Here is a 17,689-nt window from a genome sequence, read left to right on the forward strand (position 1 = left end):
GATTTGAACAGTAATATCAGGCAACTTGACGTGATTCACATTTGTGGAGCATTTCACCCAACAGCTACAGAATACACATTTATTTTAAATGTACACTGAACACTTACCAAGACAGACCAACCATATTCTCGGCCACAGAACAAATCTCAATAAATTTAAAATGATTCGAATTACATGAAGTATGTTCTTTGATGATAATGGGATTGAATTAGAAATCAAAAACAGAAAGGTATCCGGAAAGTCTGATACTTGGAGACTAAATAACATAAATAATCCGAGGATCAAAGAGAAAAACCCATATAGGGAAATTAGAAAGTATTTTGAAATGAAGTAAAATGAAAACACAATATATTAAAATGTGTGGGATACAGCTAACACAGTACTTTGAAGAAAACTCATACTACTAAATGCCTATATTACAAAGGAAGAAACAAATCAAAAACCTCAGTTTCCAAGAAACTGGAAAATTAATTTTAAAAACTTCAAAAAAAAAGAATAAAGGAAATAAACATAACAGTAGAAATCAATGAAAGAGAAAAGAAAAATAAAGAAAATCTATGAAACCAAAAGTTGACTTTGAAATCAGTGAGGTTAATATTGCCTCTTGCCGGGTCGATCAGGAAAAAAGAAAAAAGACACAAGTTACCAATTTCAGGAGTAAAAAGGACAATAAAGGAATATTGTTAACAGATTTACACGAATAAATTTCAACAACTTATATTTTCACAACTATTAAAGCTCATTCAAGAAGAAATATTAACTATTTGTTTTATTAGTGAATGTTAGCTACTAAGGCAGGGAGTTGAGTCTGGGCTTTATAGATAAATAAGGGTCCCCAAGCAGCTCTCAGTTCATTAACAGGGAAAAACAAAGCTTAATACTGATCAGTGTAGAAGAGTTTGGGAAAACTTGGCCAGGAAAATCTTCTCTGGGGAGGAGTCACCCGGCTGAGAGACAGGAAGGACCAGTAAAAAAAAATGTTTATCAGAATGTGAGCTTGAGGAGCGGGTCCAGGGCAGCTCTCCGCCAACCACCCTCCTCCGTCTGCCGCTCCGCCTTTCTCTAGGCAGTCCCAGCCCTTCCCCTACGCGTTCGCGCTCACTCTCGCAGCTGCTGAACGTCCCACGCTCTCCCAGCCGGGCCCCCAGGAGCCGTGCGCTTGCGCACTCGAGCGAAGACCTCGCAGGAGAGAGTGAGGCGGCTGCCGGAAGTATGACCTCCGTCCCCCTACTCGCCGTTTCCATCCGGGGTCACGTCGGTGTTCCGGGTGTTTCCGACACGGCTTTCTACGCCGCTTTTTTCCGGCTACATTTTGGTCTTCCGTCTATTGCCACCTCCCTCGAGTTCCCTCACCCTTGCTGCCGCTGCCTTTTCTTGTGTCGTACCTCCCCGGACGCCGAGCCCGGGAATTAGATCGCAATCCGGAGCCGGAGCCGGGCCTACCCATTCCGCGCGGGCACTACCACCTTTGGCTCGGGAGAAAGCTAGGACCGAGCGCGCCGGGCCGTCCCTGCTCCGGCTCTGGAGCTCCTGGGCTGGCGGTGACGGTGGATTCTCCTGCTTAGCCTTCCCCGAGGACACTTGTGAGTTAGGGGGTTTCGGAGAGGAAAGCAACGGTGTAGGCCCGGGTGGGGGGCGGGGCGCCGCTAACTTTTTCGGAAACTGTAGTGTTTTGCGTGGGAGGTTCCGGCATAATCTCTCTGATATCCCAGACGTATGGACGGCCCCCAGGCTGCGGTACTTTCTGAAGAATCTTAGGAACTCTTAAACGTTTCCCATTCGTTTGTCTTTCTCGCGCCCCGTCCTCAGTCTAGGACCAAACAAGGAAGACTGTATTGGGACACTGCATGGGGTTTCAAAGGGTGGTGAAGAACTAAGGTAAATATCTGGATTAATAATTTAAAATTTAAGACTTTTCACTAACTGGTTGTGAAATTGTCTCAGTTTTTAGCTTTACAGGAAACCGCACAGGTTAGGACTGTTAGATTGTTGCCTATCCCTTTTGTTTTTGCACCGTTCAGCCTTTGTAGATAGGTTCTCCATCTCTCTTTCTAGGTCAGAACACGGGGGCTTAATGTGTCTCATAAATCCTCTACTATCCAAGTTCCCTGCCTTGTTTGATCCTCTCTCAGCTCTTTGTTTAAAATAGCAGTCGTTTATTTATATTGGTATACCAATAGGGTGAAAAAAAAGAAAATGAAACTAAAACTCAAGCTACATTGGCAACCTAACAAACGTGTGGTGTATGGTTTTGTGGGGAAAGATCAGAACTGAACACTAAGTCTGCGTATTTGAATTACAGACGACATACTACTTTTGTAAATACCCTCATATTGTATGCTTTATTACCACAAGGCTTTAAACATGGCATTAACAGCTAGAAGGCTCTTAATATGTACTGATGAATAGCCAAATAATAGTAACATTACTCTGTTGGTGTGAATAGTCTCAATTCTGTCTGATCAGGAAGTGTAACAGGCTGTGTGTGAAATAGGTAATTAAGAAATGTTCACTTGGAATCATGTGGCTAGATTATTTTTTAATACTTGAATGGGATCTAATTCTTGATCAGAGGGGATATATGTATAGCTGGTTGACTTTGCTGTACAGTAGAAACTAACACAACATTGTAAAAGCAACTATACTCCAATAAAAATTAATTTTAAAAAAGGAATGTCTTTCAAAACCTGTGGGTGGTTTGACAGAGGGTGAGCAGGATTTAGGAGTTGGACTTGTTGCATTATGGAGAAAAAAAGTGAGTTTAGGGGATCAAAGGCATTTGGAGAAAGTGGACAGATAACTAGATTTGCTACTACATTTCTGGTTTTTATACTAGGTAGATTCCACTTTCCAGGGAATCTTGATGAAGGAATTATGTAACCTTGAGTGTTCTCTAATTCCTTGGAGGAGAGGTCAAGTTTAAGACAGAAATTCCGGGTTGTAAGTTATAGGACCAAATGCTATATCACTAGGAATTACTTTGTGAACTACTCCTTTACTACCTTGTCTCATATATGACTATTTACAAATAAACCTGTGTAACTTCCAAATGGGCAACCTTAGTCAAGAAGTAATCCTTAAGATTTTCTCCTTAAGGCAAGAACCAATGCAACAGTTTTAAAGCAGTTCAAAATTTACCTAGATTATTCTTTTTTATAGTCAAGCACAGATTGAGAAATAGATAATTTTCAAACTAAGAAAAATAGGATACCACCAATATCTGGATTTTATTTATCATAAAATTTCTTACACCTGCTACCATGGTTAATGTGGAGTAATTTTTTTTTATGGATCATTGTCTACTTGGTGAAGAAGGCTTTCATTCAGAATATAAAGAAAAAGATTTAAAATTTTGTAGAGGTCCCCTTAAATCTGGTATGGTAATAGTTTTGCTGGATTTTATTCTCAGAAACTCTATTCTGTTTAAAAAATGATCCCTTATATTGTTTTATTATAATAGGTTATTATTTTGGTGTCATTTTTATCTTCATCAAAATTAGTGTTGGAATGTGTTAGGAGAAATATTAGAAAGAGGAATTGAAATTCATGGGCTTTTGGTTTACTTCTTTATCTCTAGATGGTCATGCAGAATACTTGTGTTGGAGAGCATTGAATGTCATTGATTACATTCCCTAGGAATGATCCTCCCCACTTTGAAGGCTGGCCTGGTTAAGAGCCAGACTTGAGGGCCAAAAATTCATCCTGAGGAAAACCCGACAGATAACTTTGTTTTGGAGGCGCTGGAAAACCTTTGATGCTTATCTGGGAATTAGGGATAGGCTGATTTAGATAACTGCCCTAAAGTACACTTTTGAGTATGGAATCATTCTCAGCTTTTAAGCCGTGGTCGTTTGAGGAGTACTTCTGGGCTACAAGACATCTTTTGACTTATTCTTAAGTTTGAATCTGACCGTGTAATGCAATAGAAATTAGGTGAGGTCTGGGCTATTATGTCATTTCGGGTCTCAAGCCTGAAGAAAAACACAAGCATATTATTTATAGGTATAAACAAAATGTCTAGAATTTTAACTACGAATTGATTTAAATAAATCTGAATATAGAGTGTTTTAATTCTAGTTTTTCTGAATACAAATTTCTTCTCTTTGATCAGATCTATAGTATCTGTGTTACAACAAAATTAAATATCAAGCAAAATTCATTATAATGAATTGTATTTAATGTCATTTTCTCATGAATTCTTTGAAATAGTAATTGTTTTATGGGGAGTTGAGTCAGAGTAGCAGAGTCAAGGAAGCCAAGAAGGAGTGTAAGCCCAGGCAAAGGGAGAAGAAGGCATTAGTTGACAGCCTTCTTCTGGCATTCTACAGTTATTGAGTGTACTTTTAATAAAGAATTCTCTGGAATCTTGCTTGGTTCAAGATATTTCCTCTGATCAGTGAACATCAGAGAGTACAGTTTAGCAGATTTGATAGGATTGATTTTTTGTTTTAATCAATTTCCTATAACAAGGGATAAAGGCCTGCTGAAGAAAGCTGACAAACTCTTGTTTTCTGGAGGTAACACCTTGTCTCTGGTCCAAATTAGAGTCAGGCACTTGGGATGGGATCTGGTGGCCCAAGACTATTGTCCATAATCTGTTATGAACCTTGGACTGGTGAATCTCACTCTTTGGCCAGTCTAGGAAATTTTAATCTTACAGAATTGAAAAGGAATAAAGTTTCTGTGAGTGACTTATTTGTCTCTTCCCAGATCTTTCTCTTTTCTCTCTTGTTGTCTCCTATTCTAATTTTTCCAGCCATCTTGTCTTAGTCCCAGAGGCAATTACCATTTCTTTTAGCAGCTTATATGTTATTTTCCTCTGTTGTTCTAAAAAAAAAAAAAAAAAAAAAAAAAGTAGAAATTTTTATACAGCTTGGTTTTTGGATTGACATCTACTGAAAATGAGGATTTACCACTTTTATGTACCCTCTCTCATCATAAATTGTGAGATTTATGTGTGTATAAACATGTAAATATATGTAACGTATTTTATGTAGCATATGTAATCTGTAAATAAATACAGTGTAGTAAATATATAATAAATATATTACAGTTTCTGTTTAAATCAGTATGTTCAATGTTCATGTTATTGTAAGAACCAAGTAGGTGACTGATTATATTTCCTTTTTTATATGACCTTTTGAGTGTGTTTTGTCTGTAGTTTAGTAATTTATTATTAACTTGCTGCATTTCTGTTCCTATAATTTCTGCTCTGTTAGCCGAACTCCTCTCTGTGGTCAAATATATAAGGTAATCTACCAGTTAATCTTTTTCCTCCTTGGATATCTTCTTGAAGACCTCTATGTGTTCTAACTTAAGCTGTTTAGCTTCCCTTCACCATCATCCTGGGGAATTTGTCTCTGCCCTGTGTCAGAGCTCCCTTTTCCTAGATCCCAGATTTTCTTTTTTTTTTTTTTTTGATACCTTACATGTCTAAAAATGTTTTTATTTTCCTTTTGCATTTCCTTCAGAGCCTTGAAGGCATTCACTTCCTTGTTTTGTTTCTACTGTTGCTGCTGAGAGGGCCAAAGCCATTTTGATTACCATCCCTTGGTGTGTTTTTTTTTTAATTGAAGTGTAGTTGATTTACAATGTTGTGTTAATTTCTGCTGTATAGCAAAGTGATACAATTATACATTCTTTTTTATATTCTTTTCCATTATGGTTTATCTCAGGATATTGAATATAGTTCTCTGTGCTATATGGTAGGACCTTGTTGTTTATCCATACCATCCCTTTGTTTATAACATTTCTTTCTCTGTAATATTTATAAGCTTCTTTTACCTGATATTCTGAAATGTCACTGTAATATACCTTTATATGTGTGTGTGTGTATGTATATGTGTATATATATATATATATTCAGTTGTGCTTTATACTCATTGGGTCCTTTCAATCTAAGGCTTGGTGTTCTTCAGTCTTGGACATTTTCTTGTTTTATTTACTTAGTAATTTCCTTTTCTGTGTTTTCTCTGTTCTTCCTGGAACTTCTGTTGTATTGGATGTTGGACCACATAGTTTGGTTCTCTTATATTTTTTTCTCTTACTGTCCTGCCTCCTGTCTGCCCTCACCAATTTTTCCTTTTTGTTCATTCCTCAATGTTATTTTTAGCTTTCTGCTGGATATTTCTGCTTTTAATTTTCCAAGAGCCCTTTCTGCTTTTTAAAAAACACATTCTTATTTACATATTCAATGTTATTTCATTAATTATGGAGGGTTTTTTTTTTCCTCACTTTTCATTTGTTGCAGGTGTTGTTTCTGTTTATTCCTAGGCCTTTTTTTTTTTTTAACTTTTGATGATCCATGGATGTCTGTTTTCTAACTAGAAATCTAAATTGGAAGCTTATGGGCATGAGTAGGCAGTTCAATAGTAGGCTTCATTGTAGGTTGCGAGTGAGCTTAACTTTTTCTTGGTGAGCGACTGTTCCTATGTTACGGGTTCTTTGGTTACTGTATTATATGGTTTCTTGTTCCATTATTCCATAGATGAGTTTTCTAATTGCCTGAATTGGGAATGCAGGCTGGGGATCCTATTTTTACTTTGTAGACTTCACTTAATACTTGTTTTCAGTTTGTTTTCTTACCCTACTCTTTGTAAGTCTATAGCCTCTTGGGGTCAGTCATTGCAAAGAATAAATATCTAGTCTTCTGCTTGGGGCAGTGAACAATTCTGATTGCTTTGTACCTAGGTTTTCCCCATTCGTGTGGAGCAAACTCTCTTTTATTGGAAGTTCTTTTTATAAGTTGTTTAGACTTTAAGGGGAATCTCAGCATTTTATAAATAGTTATTAGGTGATACAAATTCCATCCCTTGTTTGATCAGATCTGTACGATCTAAATCCTGGGAATCAGGTTGTCATATGACAGCTTATAGCTTTGAATAAATTAGATTGGGAATAAATGTAAGAAATTGTAGGATTTCATTAAATGTCTCACTTGGGTGGTTTCTTTTTATTATCAGAGTATAGTGGTGTTAACTTGATTCTAAAAGATTTGTTGATATTAGGATAAATTTATTAGGGAAAATTCATCATAAAATTAGAAATGCACAGATTTTACTATCATTTGAATAATGTGGTTAATCTAGATTTGAAATTTATTATTAGTAAGTTTTTTTGTTACTTATGGTGTGACTTAAGAGATCTGTTTGAACTTAAAAAAAATAACTTTGCAAATGAAATTTGTAACTTGGTAACTAATTGTTTATTAATTAGCAGATGCTAGTTATCAAAGAGTTCAATGTCTTTAAGCTATAATAAATTATCTTTAAAACTATTGTAGGTAGAAGAATACATGTTTACTCTTAGTGAACAAGAGCATGTTCCCAAACTCAATTTTGGGTCGCCCGCCTTTCACTCCAAACCATCAACAACATAATAACTTCTTCACCCTGTCACCAAGTCTTTATTCACGCCAGCAGCTTATAGATGCACAGTTCAACTTTCAGAATACAGAGTAAGTACGGTGTTATTTTGGCCCATGTCATTTGTAAGTTTCATTTTCTACTTGACACAAATCCTTTTTATATGAAACATTTGGAGCTAGAGAAAATGTCATCATGTCTTGTTTTCTTGTGATCAGTGAACTGTTTAGTTTTTCTGAAATTAGTTTTTTGTTTTTAAGGAAAAAATGTATACTACTACTGTTCTTTCTTTGTCTTTGGTAGCTTGTCTAGAGCTGTATCATTACAGCAGTTGACATATGGAAATGTCAGTCCAGTACAGACCTCAACTTCCCCATTATTTCGAGGAAGGAAGTAAGTATTTCTTACTTATTTTAAAAGAAAAAAATTGCATTTTGGGGAACTGTTTAACACTGTATCTTGTATTAAGTTGAATGGACACTATGCCCTACATTTTGTTTTCTGGGACCTGTGTGATCAGTCCTGTAACAGAATTTTAAAACTTCAAAGTATTTAAAAAATTTTAGGGATAACTGTCTTCAGATAACTACTTTTAATTGAGATTTTTAACTAAATAAGATGGGTTTCCGTATCTGTTTGTTAGGGCCGCCATAACAAAGTACAATAGACTTGGTGGCTTAAACAACAGAAATTAATTTTCTCAAAATTCTGGGGGCTAGAAGTCCAAGATCAAGGTGTTGGCAGGTTTGGTTTCCTCTGAGGCCTCCCTCTTTAGCTTATAGATGGCTGCCTTCTTTCTCTGTCCCCAAATGGTCATCCCTCTGTCTGTGCTTTCGGTGTCCTAATCTGTTCTTCTGAGGACACTAGTTATATTGGATTAGGGCTCACTCTAACGACCCCATTTTAACTCAGTTACTTCTTTAAAGGACCTGTGTCCAAATACAGTCACATTTTGAAGTACTAGGGGTTAAGACTTAAGCATATGAATTTTGAGAGGACATAATTCAGCCTATAACACCTTCTTTCTAGTAAAGTTTACTATTTGATTTCTCTTACACAGGTAAGGTTCCACGATAAATATTATTATAGTGAAAATTTCTACATGACATAAAGCTTTCTATAGAGAAGTCAGGAATCAATTCATTTTAACCAATTTGATTAAAAGAAATTGATGTATCATGGGGTAATTATGATAGAACTTTAGGGGTGATTATTAAAATAATATTTGGCAATATTTGCAAGATATTACTATTTATAGTCTGTATAAACATTCTGTAACAGTAGCTAAGAATTATTGATCACTCACTATGTGTAGTAGGCATTGTTCTAAAGACTTTGCAGATAATGGTTTGACTGAGTTTCACAACACTTTATGAGGTAAGTACTGTTACGCCTCTTCTTTTGAGGAGAAAGCTGAAGCACACAGAAGTAATGATCTGGTTATTCAGGTAGGAGTAGCGTAGCTGGGATTTGAAACCAGGTGGTTTGGCTCTACATCCCATACTTAGAAGCACTGTGAATTGTTCTTCAAAGTTGCCATTGTGGAAAACTATATAATGATGCTTAAATTATTGACTTTATTCAAATTTTCATTTTTTAGAAATTGCCTTGATAGCCCATTTGTGAATCATGAATGAAAATAAATTCCACTAGTTCATAATTATACATATGTATTTTTAAAACTAAAATTGACATTCTCAATAGAAGGTATTCAGCATATAAAGCTCTAAATTTTATGTTTAAAAAATGTTAAAGGGGCTTCTCTTGTGGCTCAGTGGTTAAGAATTCGCCTGCCAATGCAGGGGACACGGGTTCGAGCCCTGGTCGGGGAAGATCCCACATGCTGTGGAGCAACTAAACCTGTGCACCACAACTACTTAGCCTGCGCTCTAGAGCTCGTGAGCCACAACTACTGAGCTCACGTGCCACAACTACTGAAGCCCACGCGCCTAGAGCCCGTGCTGTGCAACAAGAGAAGCTACCACAATGAGAAGCCTGCGCACCACAATGAAGACCCCGCTCGCCGCAATTAGAGAAAGCCCGCACACAGCCGCAAAGACTCAACACAGACAAAATTAAATGAATAAATAAATTTTAAAAACATAAAAAAAAAATTAAATATACACTTTTGTTTTTAGCATCTTTACCTGTGGGTAGGAGTACCAGTTATTTTGTGGGTCTGCCAAGGAGAGAATAATTGATATAATCCCAAGAGTATTAAAATAAAAACCTTCAGGTGACTATGACTCATAAAATTTTAGAGTTCAAAAGGAATTGGATAATTTCCTATTGTGTAAACAACTTAAGAAAGTAAATACCTTTCTTTTCCCACAAATAATTACTTTTAAATTATTTTTCCCTTTTTGTTTTGAATATTTTTAAGCCTCCAGAAAAATTTGAATAGTACAAGGAACACCTGTATGTGGTTTTCCTAGATTGATCGGTTCTGCGAGATTTGTTTTATTCTGCCTTTTTCCTTCCCTAGCCCTACTTTTTTCTGAGTGATATGAAAGAAGGTTGTTGACATCGTTGCACTTTACCCCGCAACACATCAGTGCATTCCTCCTAAGAACAAGGATATTCTCTTGTATAACCAAAAATATATTGATCATGCCCAAGAAATTTAACATTAGTACAATACTGTTATCTGAAATGCAGTTCATTTTCAGTTGCAGTTCTTTAGTTGTCCAATGTCTTTATATAAAGCTTTTTTAAAAAGTAACTGTCTCTTAATTTGGTCTTTCCTACTGATAAACCAGAACATAGGTGGTCTCAAAGAGCCCTTTTTTTGTATATAGCACTCAGTTCAGTTAATCTTATCCTCCTTATGTTAGAGTTTGGATCTTTTATTGTTAGTGATTCTATAAATAGAAATTCTCCTGCCAAGTTTTTGCTGCTGATAAGAAGTATTGTGGTAGTTCAAATGCAGGAGACCAACCCTAATGTATATATGTGGTTTGTTTTTTAAAAAATATGCATCATTATTACACATTTTTCCTAAAGCGTTCTCTAAGGCATCTCTTATGCCGAAAATGAATATTTTAAGATTCATTTAGAGCTAATGTGGCCTTGCTGAAAAAGTCAGTATTGTCATCTATTTATATATTTTTAGTGTTTTCTATTTGTAATCAGAAAATTATATCTTTAATCACTAAGGTATATTGTTTGTTTTCAGGAGATTAAACGATGAAAAGAATCTTCCTCTTGATGGTAAACGACAACGTTTCCATTCACCTCACCAAGAGCCAACTATAGTTAACCACATAGTGCCTTTATCAGGTGAAAGAAGATACTCAATGCCGCCATTGTTTCATACACACTATGTACCAGATATAGTCAGAGGTGTTCCACCTTTTCGAGAAATACCATTTTTAGAACCTAGAGAAATCACACTGCCTGAGGCCAAAGATAAGGTAATTTTAATGTAGATTTTAGTTTTATCTTTTGGGAAGTTAATATAAATAGTGTATTGAAAGTATCAGAAATATCTAATGTCTTGGATTAAGTAGAACATGCCCTTTTTTGCACTATTTAAAGTACTATTCAGAGCTTTCTGTCTAAATTTGATTCTTTGATTTTTGTGAGCTGTTCTTCTATGGAAATGCAGCTTTCATATCAGGATATCAGATTTTCTGTGATTCATAAAAATCTGGGATTAGAGCCTAAAACGTTTGATTTCTTAGTTTAGAGAATTCTGTTGTTACCTATTCTTATTACAGAAGAACAAGCTTTCATATGGATATTGTAGTAAAGTATTAAAAAACATCTTTTGGGTTATTTGTTTTTATCATGAGGTTTTTAATGTCAAAAACAGAGAACCCAGGAGTCAGTGAGAAAGTAATACTTCCAAAGGGATATGATCAGGAAAGATTTATCAAAAACATTTGTAAAAAAAATTTCAAATAAATGAAATGAAGCTCTTAAAATAATAATTCTTGGGAAATGACATTATCAGCATTGGGGAACAATGAGTTATTTAATACCAGTATTAGAAGCATATCTCTTCTCTCTCCCCATATTTAGTGAAACCTAAAAAAAAAATTCTGGGTGATTTAGAAGAGTTTATAATGTAAATATCTGCATTCTCTTGAATTGCCTGTGGCTTATATTTGTTGTTTTTGCATTTTCAAAGCTGCACTACTCTGGAGAAATATGACATTTGTAGGCTAAGGAGAAGGAGCCTGAAAAGAGTGTAGTGACTTTATTTTGGGTTCCTAGCAACCAGCATAGGTCTGGAACATAGTAAGTGTACAGAAAATGTTGGGTCAAAAAGGAACACTTGCTGCATTCCTTAGTTGTGCTACTTTTTATTCTCCTATCATTCCTTTTTTTCTTTAATTGAGATGTAATTGTATCATAAAATTCTTTTTTTTTTTTTTTTTTTTGGGCTGCGTTGGGTCTTTGTTGCTGCACATGGGCTTTCTCTAGTTGGGCAAACGGGGGCTACTCTTCATTGTGGTGTGCGGACTTCTCATTGCAGTGGCTTCTCTTGTTGTGGAGCACGGGCTCTAGGCGTGCAGGCTTCAGTAGTTGTGGCACATGGGCTTAGTTGCTCCGTGGCATGTGGGATCTTCCCAGACCAGGGCTTGAACCCATGTCCCCTGCATTGGCAGGAGGATTCTTAACCACTGTGCTGCCGGGGAAGTAAGTCCACGTAAAATTCACTCTTTTAAAGTGCATGATTCATGGTTTTTATTATATTCACAAGGTTGTGCAACCATTACCACTGTCTAATTCCAGTACCTTTTATCACCCCCAAAAGACACCTTGTACCCAGTAGCAGTTCCTTTCTCATCTCTGCCCCTCTCCCCCAGCCTCTGGCAACCACTAATCGATTTTTTATCAGTATGGATTTGTCTGTTTTGAACATTTCATATAAATGGAGTCATACAATATGTGGTCTTGATTCTTTCACTTAACATGTTTTCAAGATTCATCCATGTCGTAGCATTTCTCAGTTCTTTATTCCTTTTTATAGCTGAGTAATATTCCATTGTATAGATAAACCATATTTTATTTGTGCATTCCTCAGTTGATGGATTTTTGGGCTGTTTCCACTTTTTGACTATTCTGCTATATCTGTGTACAAGTTTTTGTGTGGACATGTTTTCATTTCTCTTGGGTCTATACCTAGGGGTGAGATTGCAGAGTTATGCAGTAGCTCTGTGTATATAACTTTTTGAGGAATTGCCAACATATTTTCTAAAGTGGCTGCACCATTTTACATTTCTACCAGCAGTGTGTGCGTGTTCCAGTTTCTTCACATCTTTGCCAACACTTTTTATTGTTTGTCTTCTTGATTATAACCAGGTGGGTTATAACCTAGTGGGTGCGAAATGGTATCTCATTTTGATTTTGGTTTGCATTTCCCTAATGACTAATGATGTTGATCATCTTTTCATTTGTGTGTTGGAATGTGTATCTTCTTTGGAGAATTGTCTATTCAGATCCTTTGTCCATTTTTAAATTGTTTTTGTTATTCTTGTTGAGTTGTAAGAGTTGTTTATATGTTCTGAATACTAGACTTTTATCAGATAGATGATTTGCAAATATATTCTTCTATTCTGTGGTGTCTCCTTTTACTTTCTTGGTGGTCTCCTTTGAAGCGCAAAAGCTTTTTTCATTTTGACGAAGTCCAATTTGTTTTTCTTTGGTTGCTTGAGCTTCTGGTGGCATATCTAAGAAATCATTGCCTAATCCAGGGTCACAAAAATTAATGCCTCCATGTTATTCTAAGAGTTTTATAGTGTTCTTAGATTTATGTCTTTGATCCATTTTGAGTTAATCTTTATATATGATGTGAAGTAGGGGATCTAACTTAATTTTTTGCTCTTGGTCCAATTGTCCCAGCACTGTTTAAGAAAAAGGCTGTCATTCTTTTCTTACTGTGAAGTAGGAAAAGCGTTTAGTCAATACCAGTGGGAGGAAGGAAGAAGCAGAGTGACTAACTTGGGATGTTTTGGTACCCCCCCACCCCCCCTCGACTGTTTGTCCTTTCTTTGCTTTCTCATTTTAAAGAAACTCATGTAATACTATATTGTGAAAGCCTGTGGTATAAATCACATGAGACCAATTCTTTGAATGACGATATAACAACCTTTTACTACGTGTGGGTTTTTGATATATACATGCAGGTAGGCCCATTTTTTATGGAATATATTATGCATGAGTATTGAAGTTCTCTATTTTGCATTTATTTATTTGTATGTTTGTAATAGTTAATTCTTAGAACTAACTAAATAACTACTAGTTCTGCATATGGATCAGGGATATACTGAGTCTCAGTAAATGTAATAACATGATTCACATTAGTCAGTATAAATCATCTAGTAAAGTATGGTTCCATATCAGTAACTTTTTCTTTGCTTAGTAGCATAGAAAAAGATTGTCCTAAATCTTATGTTTTTGGCATAAGCACTTATCTCAAGGGATAAAGATAATATTCTGTTGTTAAACCAATTTCTTTGAGTGCTACTCTGTACTTGCCTAGTTGTGGGAGAAAGAAGGCAAGTAGTTAGTTCTGTGTCCATTCTTTAAGTGAACACTTTTTAAGAAAACTAACATTTGTTGATGTCTCTTCTCTTCTAGGCATTCTACATATGCTATATTATTTAGTCTTTTCAACAACCCCATGACATGGATATTATCCTAATTTTACTGAGACTCAGAAAGCTAAATAACTTGCTCAAGGTCACAGCTAGTAAGTGACAGAACCAAGATTTGACCCTCATCTCTAATAATATAAACAGGAGGAACTTAAGATGCTTAAAATCAAGAGTAGGGAGATGACATTCTTAGAACTGACTATAATAACTGGTAATCTGTGGCAGTAATAGCTAATGTTTACTGAGTGTCTTTCTTTGCCAGCAGTGTGCTCAGTAGTTTGTATGGTTTACCTCTGTTTATCTCTGCTGGATTGTAAAATGAGTGGGAGGTTCAGTGAGAAATAAAAGTGGAGCAGTAGTTTGAGGCTTTGAATGCACAGTAGAATGCCATTGAAGGTTTTTGAGTAGAGGACTATCCCAATTAGATTTGCATTTTTGGGAAGATAGTTCTTAGAGTATAGTGGAGTTTGGTTTGGAATAGGAGGGCCTGGAAGTTGGATGATTACCTTGAAGGCTATTAATTATCAAATTCTTTCGGATGAGAGGTGCTGAAGCTTTCAGTTACAGTGGATGATTGTGGAAAAGATGTGAGAGACCATGCATAAGGAAAATTGATAGATGTGTGGAATGATTGAATATAGGGGAGAGAGGGAGAGAGAGAGAGATATCAGTAACTTTAATGATTTGATTCTGGACTGTTAACAGAGATAAAGAACTCAGATTTTGGGTGTATAAGCTGATTGAGGAAGTAGTCAAGAGTTTTTTTGAACTATGGGGAAATCTGCTGTAACGTTTGTGCTCTTGAGAGACTTCATGTTCTGCAGATTGCACACTAAGAATATAGGGCTATGGGAAAATAGGGCTGGAGGACACTACTCGAAACCTAAACAGTTTTATAACCAGAACGCTATCAAGAATAATAATTGATATCTTAGGAAATGACTTGGACAGACCAGGTAGGTGGCTTAGCATGGTTGGATGCTGCTGCATGGGATATTAAAAATATACATTACAGAGTTGAGATGTGCTGGCTTGTGGAGGACACTGAGACAAGGCAGTTAAAAGTGGCGCTCTGAGTCAGTGAGTCTGCTGTTAAGATAGACTCAGAAGGGAATACACCAGCAGAGAGCTGTGTGAGTCTGGGGGTATGCCTATCAAGTGGGAACCCTGGATATGGATGCTTATTTTTAGTTGTCGTAGATCTATAAGGACTCCTGCCTGTGAGCAGCCAAGCTGAGGGCTTTTTTTTTTTCTTGTAAGGTTATAATTCCACAGTTTCAGCTCCACATACAAGTCAACCCAATTAATACATTAAATTGATACTGCTCCCTTATTTACCAATCATCTGTAAGCTAATCAGTATTGTAGAAAAACATGTTGTAGCTGAACTGGCCATATGTATTTCAGAAGCAAGGCTGGGGCCAGAGATATGAATCCTGAAGTCACCTGAAATAGAAGTGACAATTGAAACTCCTGAAGTAGATGAGATTCTGTATTTTTTTAGTATCCAGCAAATATTTGTGAGTGACAGCTATATGCTACAACGTTGTGCCAAAACATTTTGGTAAACGTACATGGTCTCTTTAACATGTACATACAGTATAGTGAGAGGGAGAGCCATTAAAAAATAATCATGCAAATCACAGTTTTATTTATATATAAGTGCTATAAAAGAAAATTGCAGAGTGGTAAGAGAATTTATTTGAAATTTCAGTGATGGTCTAGAGGAGGTAATGTTTGAGCTGAGATCTGACGGGTGAGTAGGAGTTAACTAGTGAAAGAGTAGTAGGGGTGGAGAGAATACTTTAGAGAGAGGGAACAGTGTATTTGAGGGTCCGAAAAATTGTAGAAGGGAGCATGGAGTATGCAAAGAACTGAAAGGAGGCCAAGGTGGCTAGAGTTTGATTGGTTTAGGAGTTTTTTAAGCAGGAAAGAGATGAGTTAAAATTATTCTGACTTCATTTTAAGCAGTTGAACAAGTGTGGATGTAGGGAATTTATGGTTGTGAAAGGTAATGGTGCCTTGAATTAGGAAGTGCTGGTAGTTAAGATGAAGAAAAACTGGATTTAAGCTTTTTTGGGGGAAGTGAAATTGATAGGATTTGATGATGGATTAGAGATTAGGTCGTCTAAGCATCTGCATCATGGGATGTTTAGCCACATTCCTGGCTTCAACTCACTAGATGCCACTTATCGCTGGTTATGACAACTAAAAATATCTATAGATATTGCCAGATGTCCCCTGGGGGGCAGAATTGCCTCTAGTTGAGAACCGCTGGTTTAGGTAGAGAAGAAAATATTGAAGATTACTCCCAGATTTCTGGCTTCTGTAACTGGATGCATGGTGATACCATTCACTGAGACAGAACAAAATGCAAGAGGAGCAAGCTTTAGGAGTATGTGAATTTAATAGGAATTGAAGGGTGAGCAGGGATGTCATGAGTTCTGTGGACATGTTGTCTTAAATGTGCATTTGAAACATCAAATTAGATATTTAGAGTTGATAGTTTAATACATATAGATCTGGAATTAAGAGGAAAGGTATTGACCAGAAGTGTACATTTGGTGATCATTGGCATGTAGATGATAATTGAAGCCAAGAGGATGGGTATGATTGTCTAGGGGGAGTGGTGAGCCTGGATCCAAGACTGATTGAAATAGGTTGAGGAAAGGGTAGGAAAACAGATACGGAAACTAAGCTTATTTACAATTGTTTTGGGAGGTTTGGCTGTGAAGAGGAGGAGCCAAAGATGGGAAGTTGGAACAAAGGAATTTTTTTGTTTTGTTTTTGAGGTGGAAGAAACTTTAAGCACATATAAACGTTTATGGGAAAGATTCCTTAGAAGGTGGAAAGGTCATGGGTCCTGCCTATAGGTGGAGTGATTGGCTTTAGGTAAGAGAAAAGCTTTTTGGAACTGGAGGATATAGGAGGAGAGGATAGGTGTAGGTAAAAGGAAGATAGGTCGATTTGTACATATGGTATGGAGAAGTTAATGGAGTTTCCATAGTTGAGTGGCTTCTTCATGTTTTCTCTCTGAATTACTATGCAAGGTTATCTGTTGAGTAGAGAAGATGAAATGGGATGTCTGAGGTTTAAGAATAGTGGAGAAGGTTTGAAACAGTATGTGCTGGGTAGTGTAAAGAGCTCACTTAACATTGGTAATAATGAATTTACTATTAATAATAATAAATCAGTCAGCTGCTTTAGTAAGTTCCAGGGAAATATTTTGTTAGTAGAAGTTTTAATTAGAGAATTAAACCTAAAAAATTAAATTTTTGAAAATGAGTACGTTCTGAGTTTAAATTTTTCCTCCATTTTAAAGTCTTTTCTCTGTTTTTCAAGTTGCTATATTAGCAAACAGAACTCTTCTCAGTAAAAAAATCTGAGGTACTTTTCTGGATTTTAACTTTTATTTCATTCTAGTTTTTAGGTGAAGATATGGTTGCCTGAACAAAAAAGAGGCTTGTAGAGGAATCAGAATTATCTGAACTCCTGAATTCCATCTATAATAACTGATTTTTGAAAATTCTGGGTAGTTTGAAGGTATTATGTGAATTGAAGTAATTGATTTTGAATTTTGAGTTGAGATGAGGATAGGTTGAGGTTTTCTTGGTACTGAGTATAAAGTAAAAAGATGATTATGAATGAATTGTTCAAGATTTCTTGTGTAATGTTCAGTTTTGGAAAGGAGCAAATTTTATGGAACCTCTTGACACCCTA

At 36.2% G+C, this 17,689-nt stretch overlaps 1 protein-coding gene across 8 annotated transcripts in view; it reads left to right on the forward strand.

Annotated features, from left to right (window-relative positions):
* Window positions 1-1,093: 1,093 nt before the first annotated feature.
* Window positions 1,094-17,689, forward strand: part of TENT2 (terminal nucleotidyltransferase 2) — a 58,322-nt gene continuing 41,726 nt past the window's right edge. For 2 of the 8 annotated variants that reach the window (XM_022593979.3, XM_089909061.1), the window contains exons 1-5: window positions 1,217-1,583; window positions 1,810-1,878; window positions 7,283-7,456; window positions 7,668-7,757; window positions 10,540-10,777. In XM_022593979.3, coding sequence (XP_022449687.1) covers window positions 7,320-7,456; window positions 7,668-7,757; window positions 10,540-10,777 — 465 coding nt within the window. In that variant the 5' untranslated portion in view covers window positions 1,217-1,583; window positions 1,810-1,878; window positions 7,283-7,319. The other 6 variants (XM_022593940.3, XM_022593968.3, XM_022593949.3 and 3 more) reach the window with 5 other exon arrangements.

The sequence above is a fragment of the Delphinapterus leucas genome, chromosome 3 (genome assembly GCF_059928025.1).
Source record: "Delphinapterus leucas isolate spDelLeu-1000000601 "Yukka" chromosome 3, BTC_Dleu_Yukka2, whole genome shotgun sequence".
Taxonomy (NCBI): domain Eukaryota; kingdom Metazoa; phylum Chordata; class Mammalia; order Artiodactyla; family Monodontidae; genus Delphinapterus; species Delphinapterus leucas.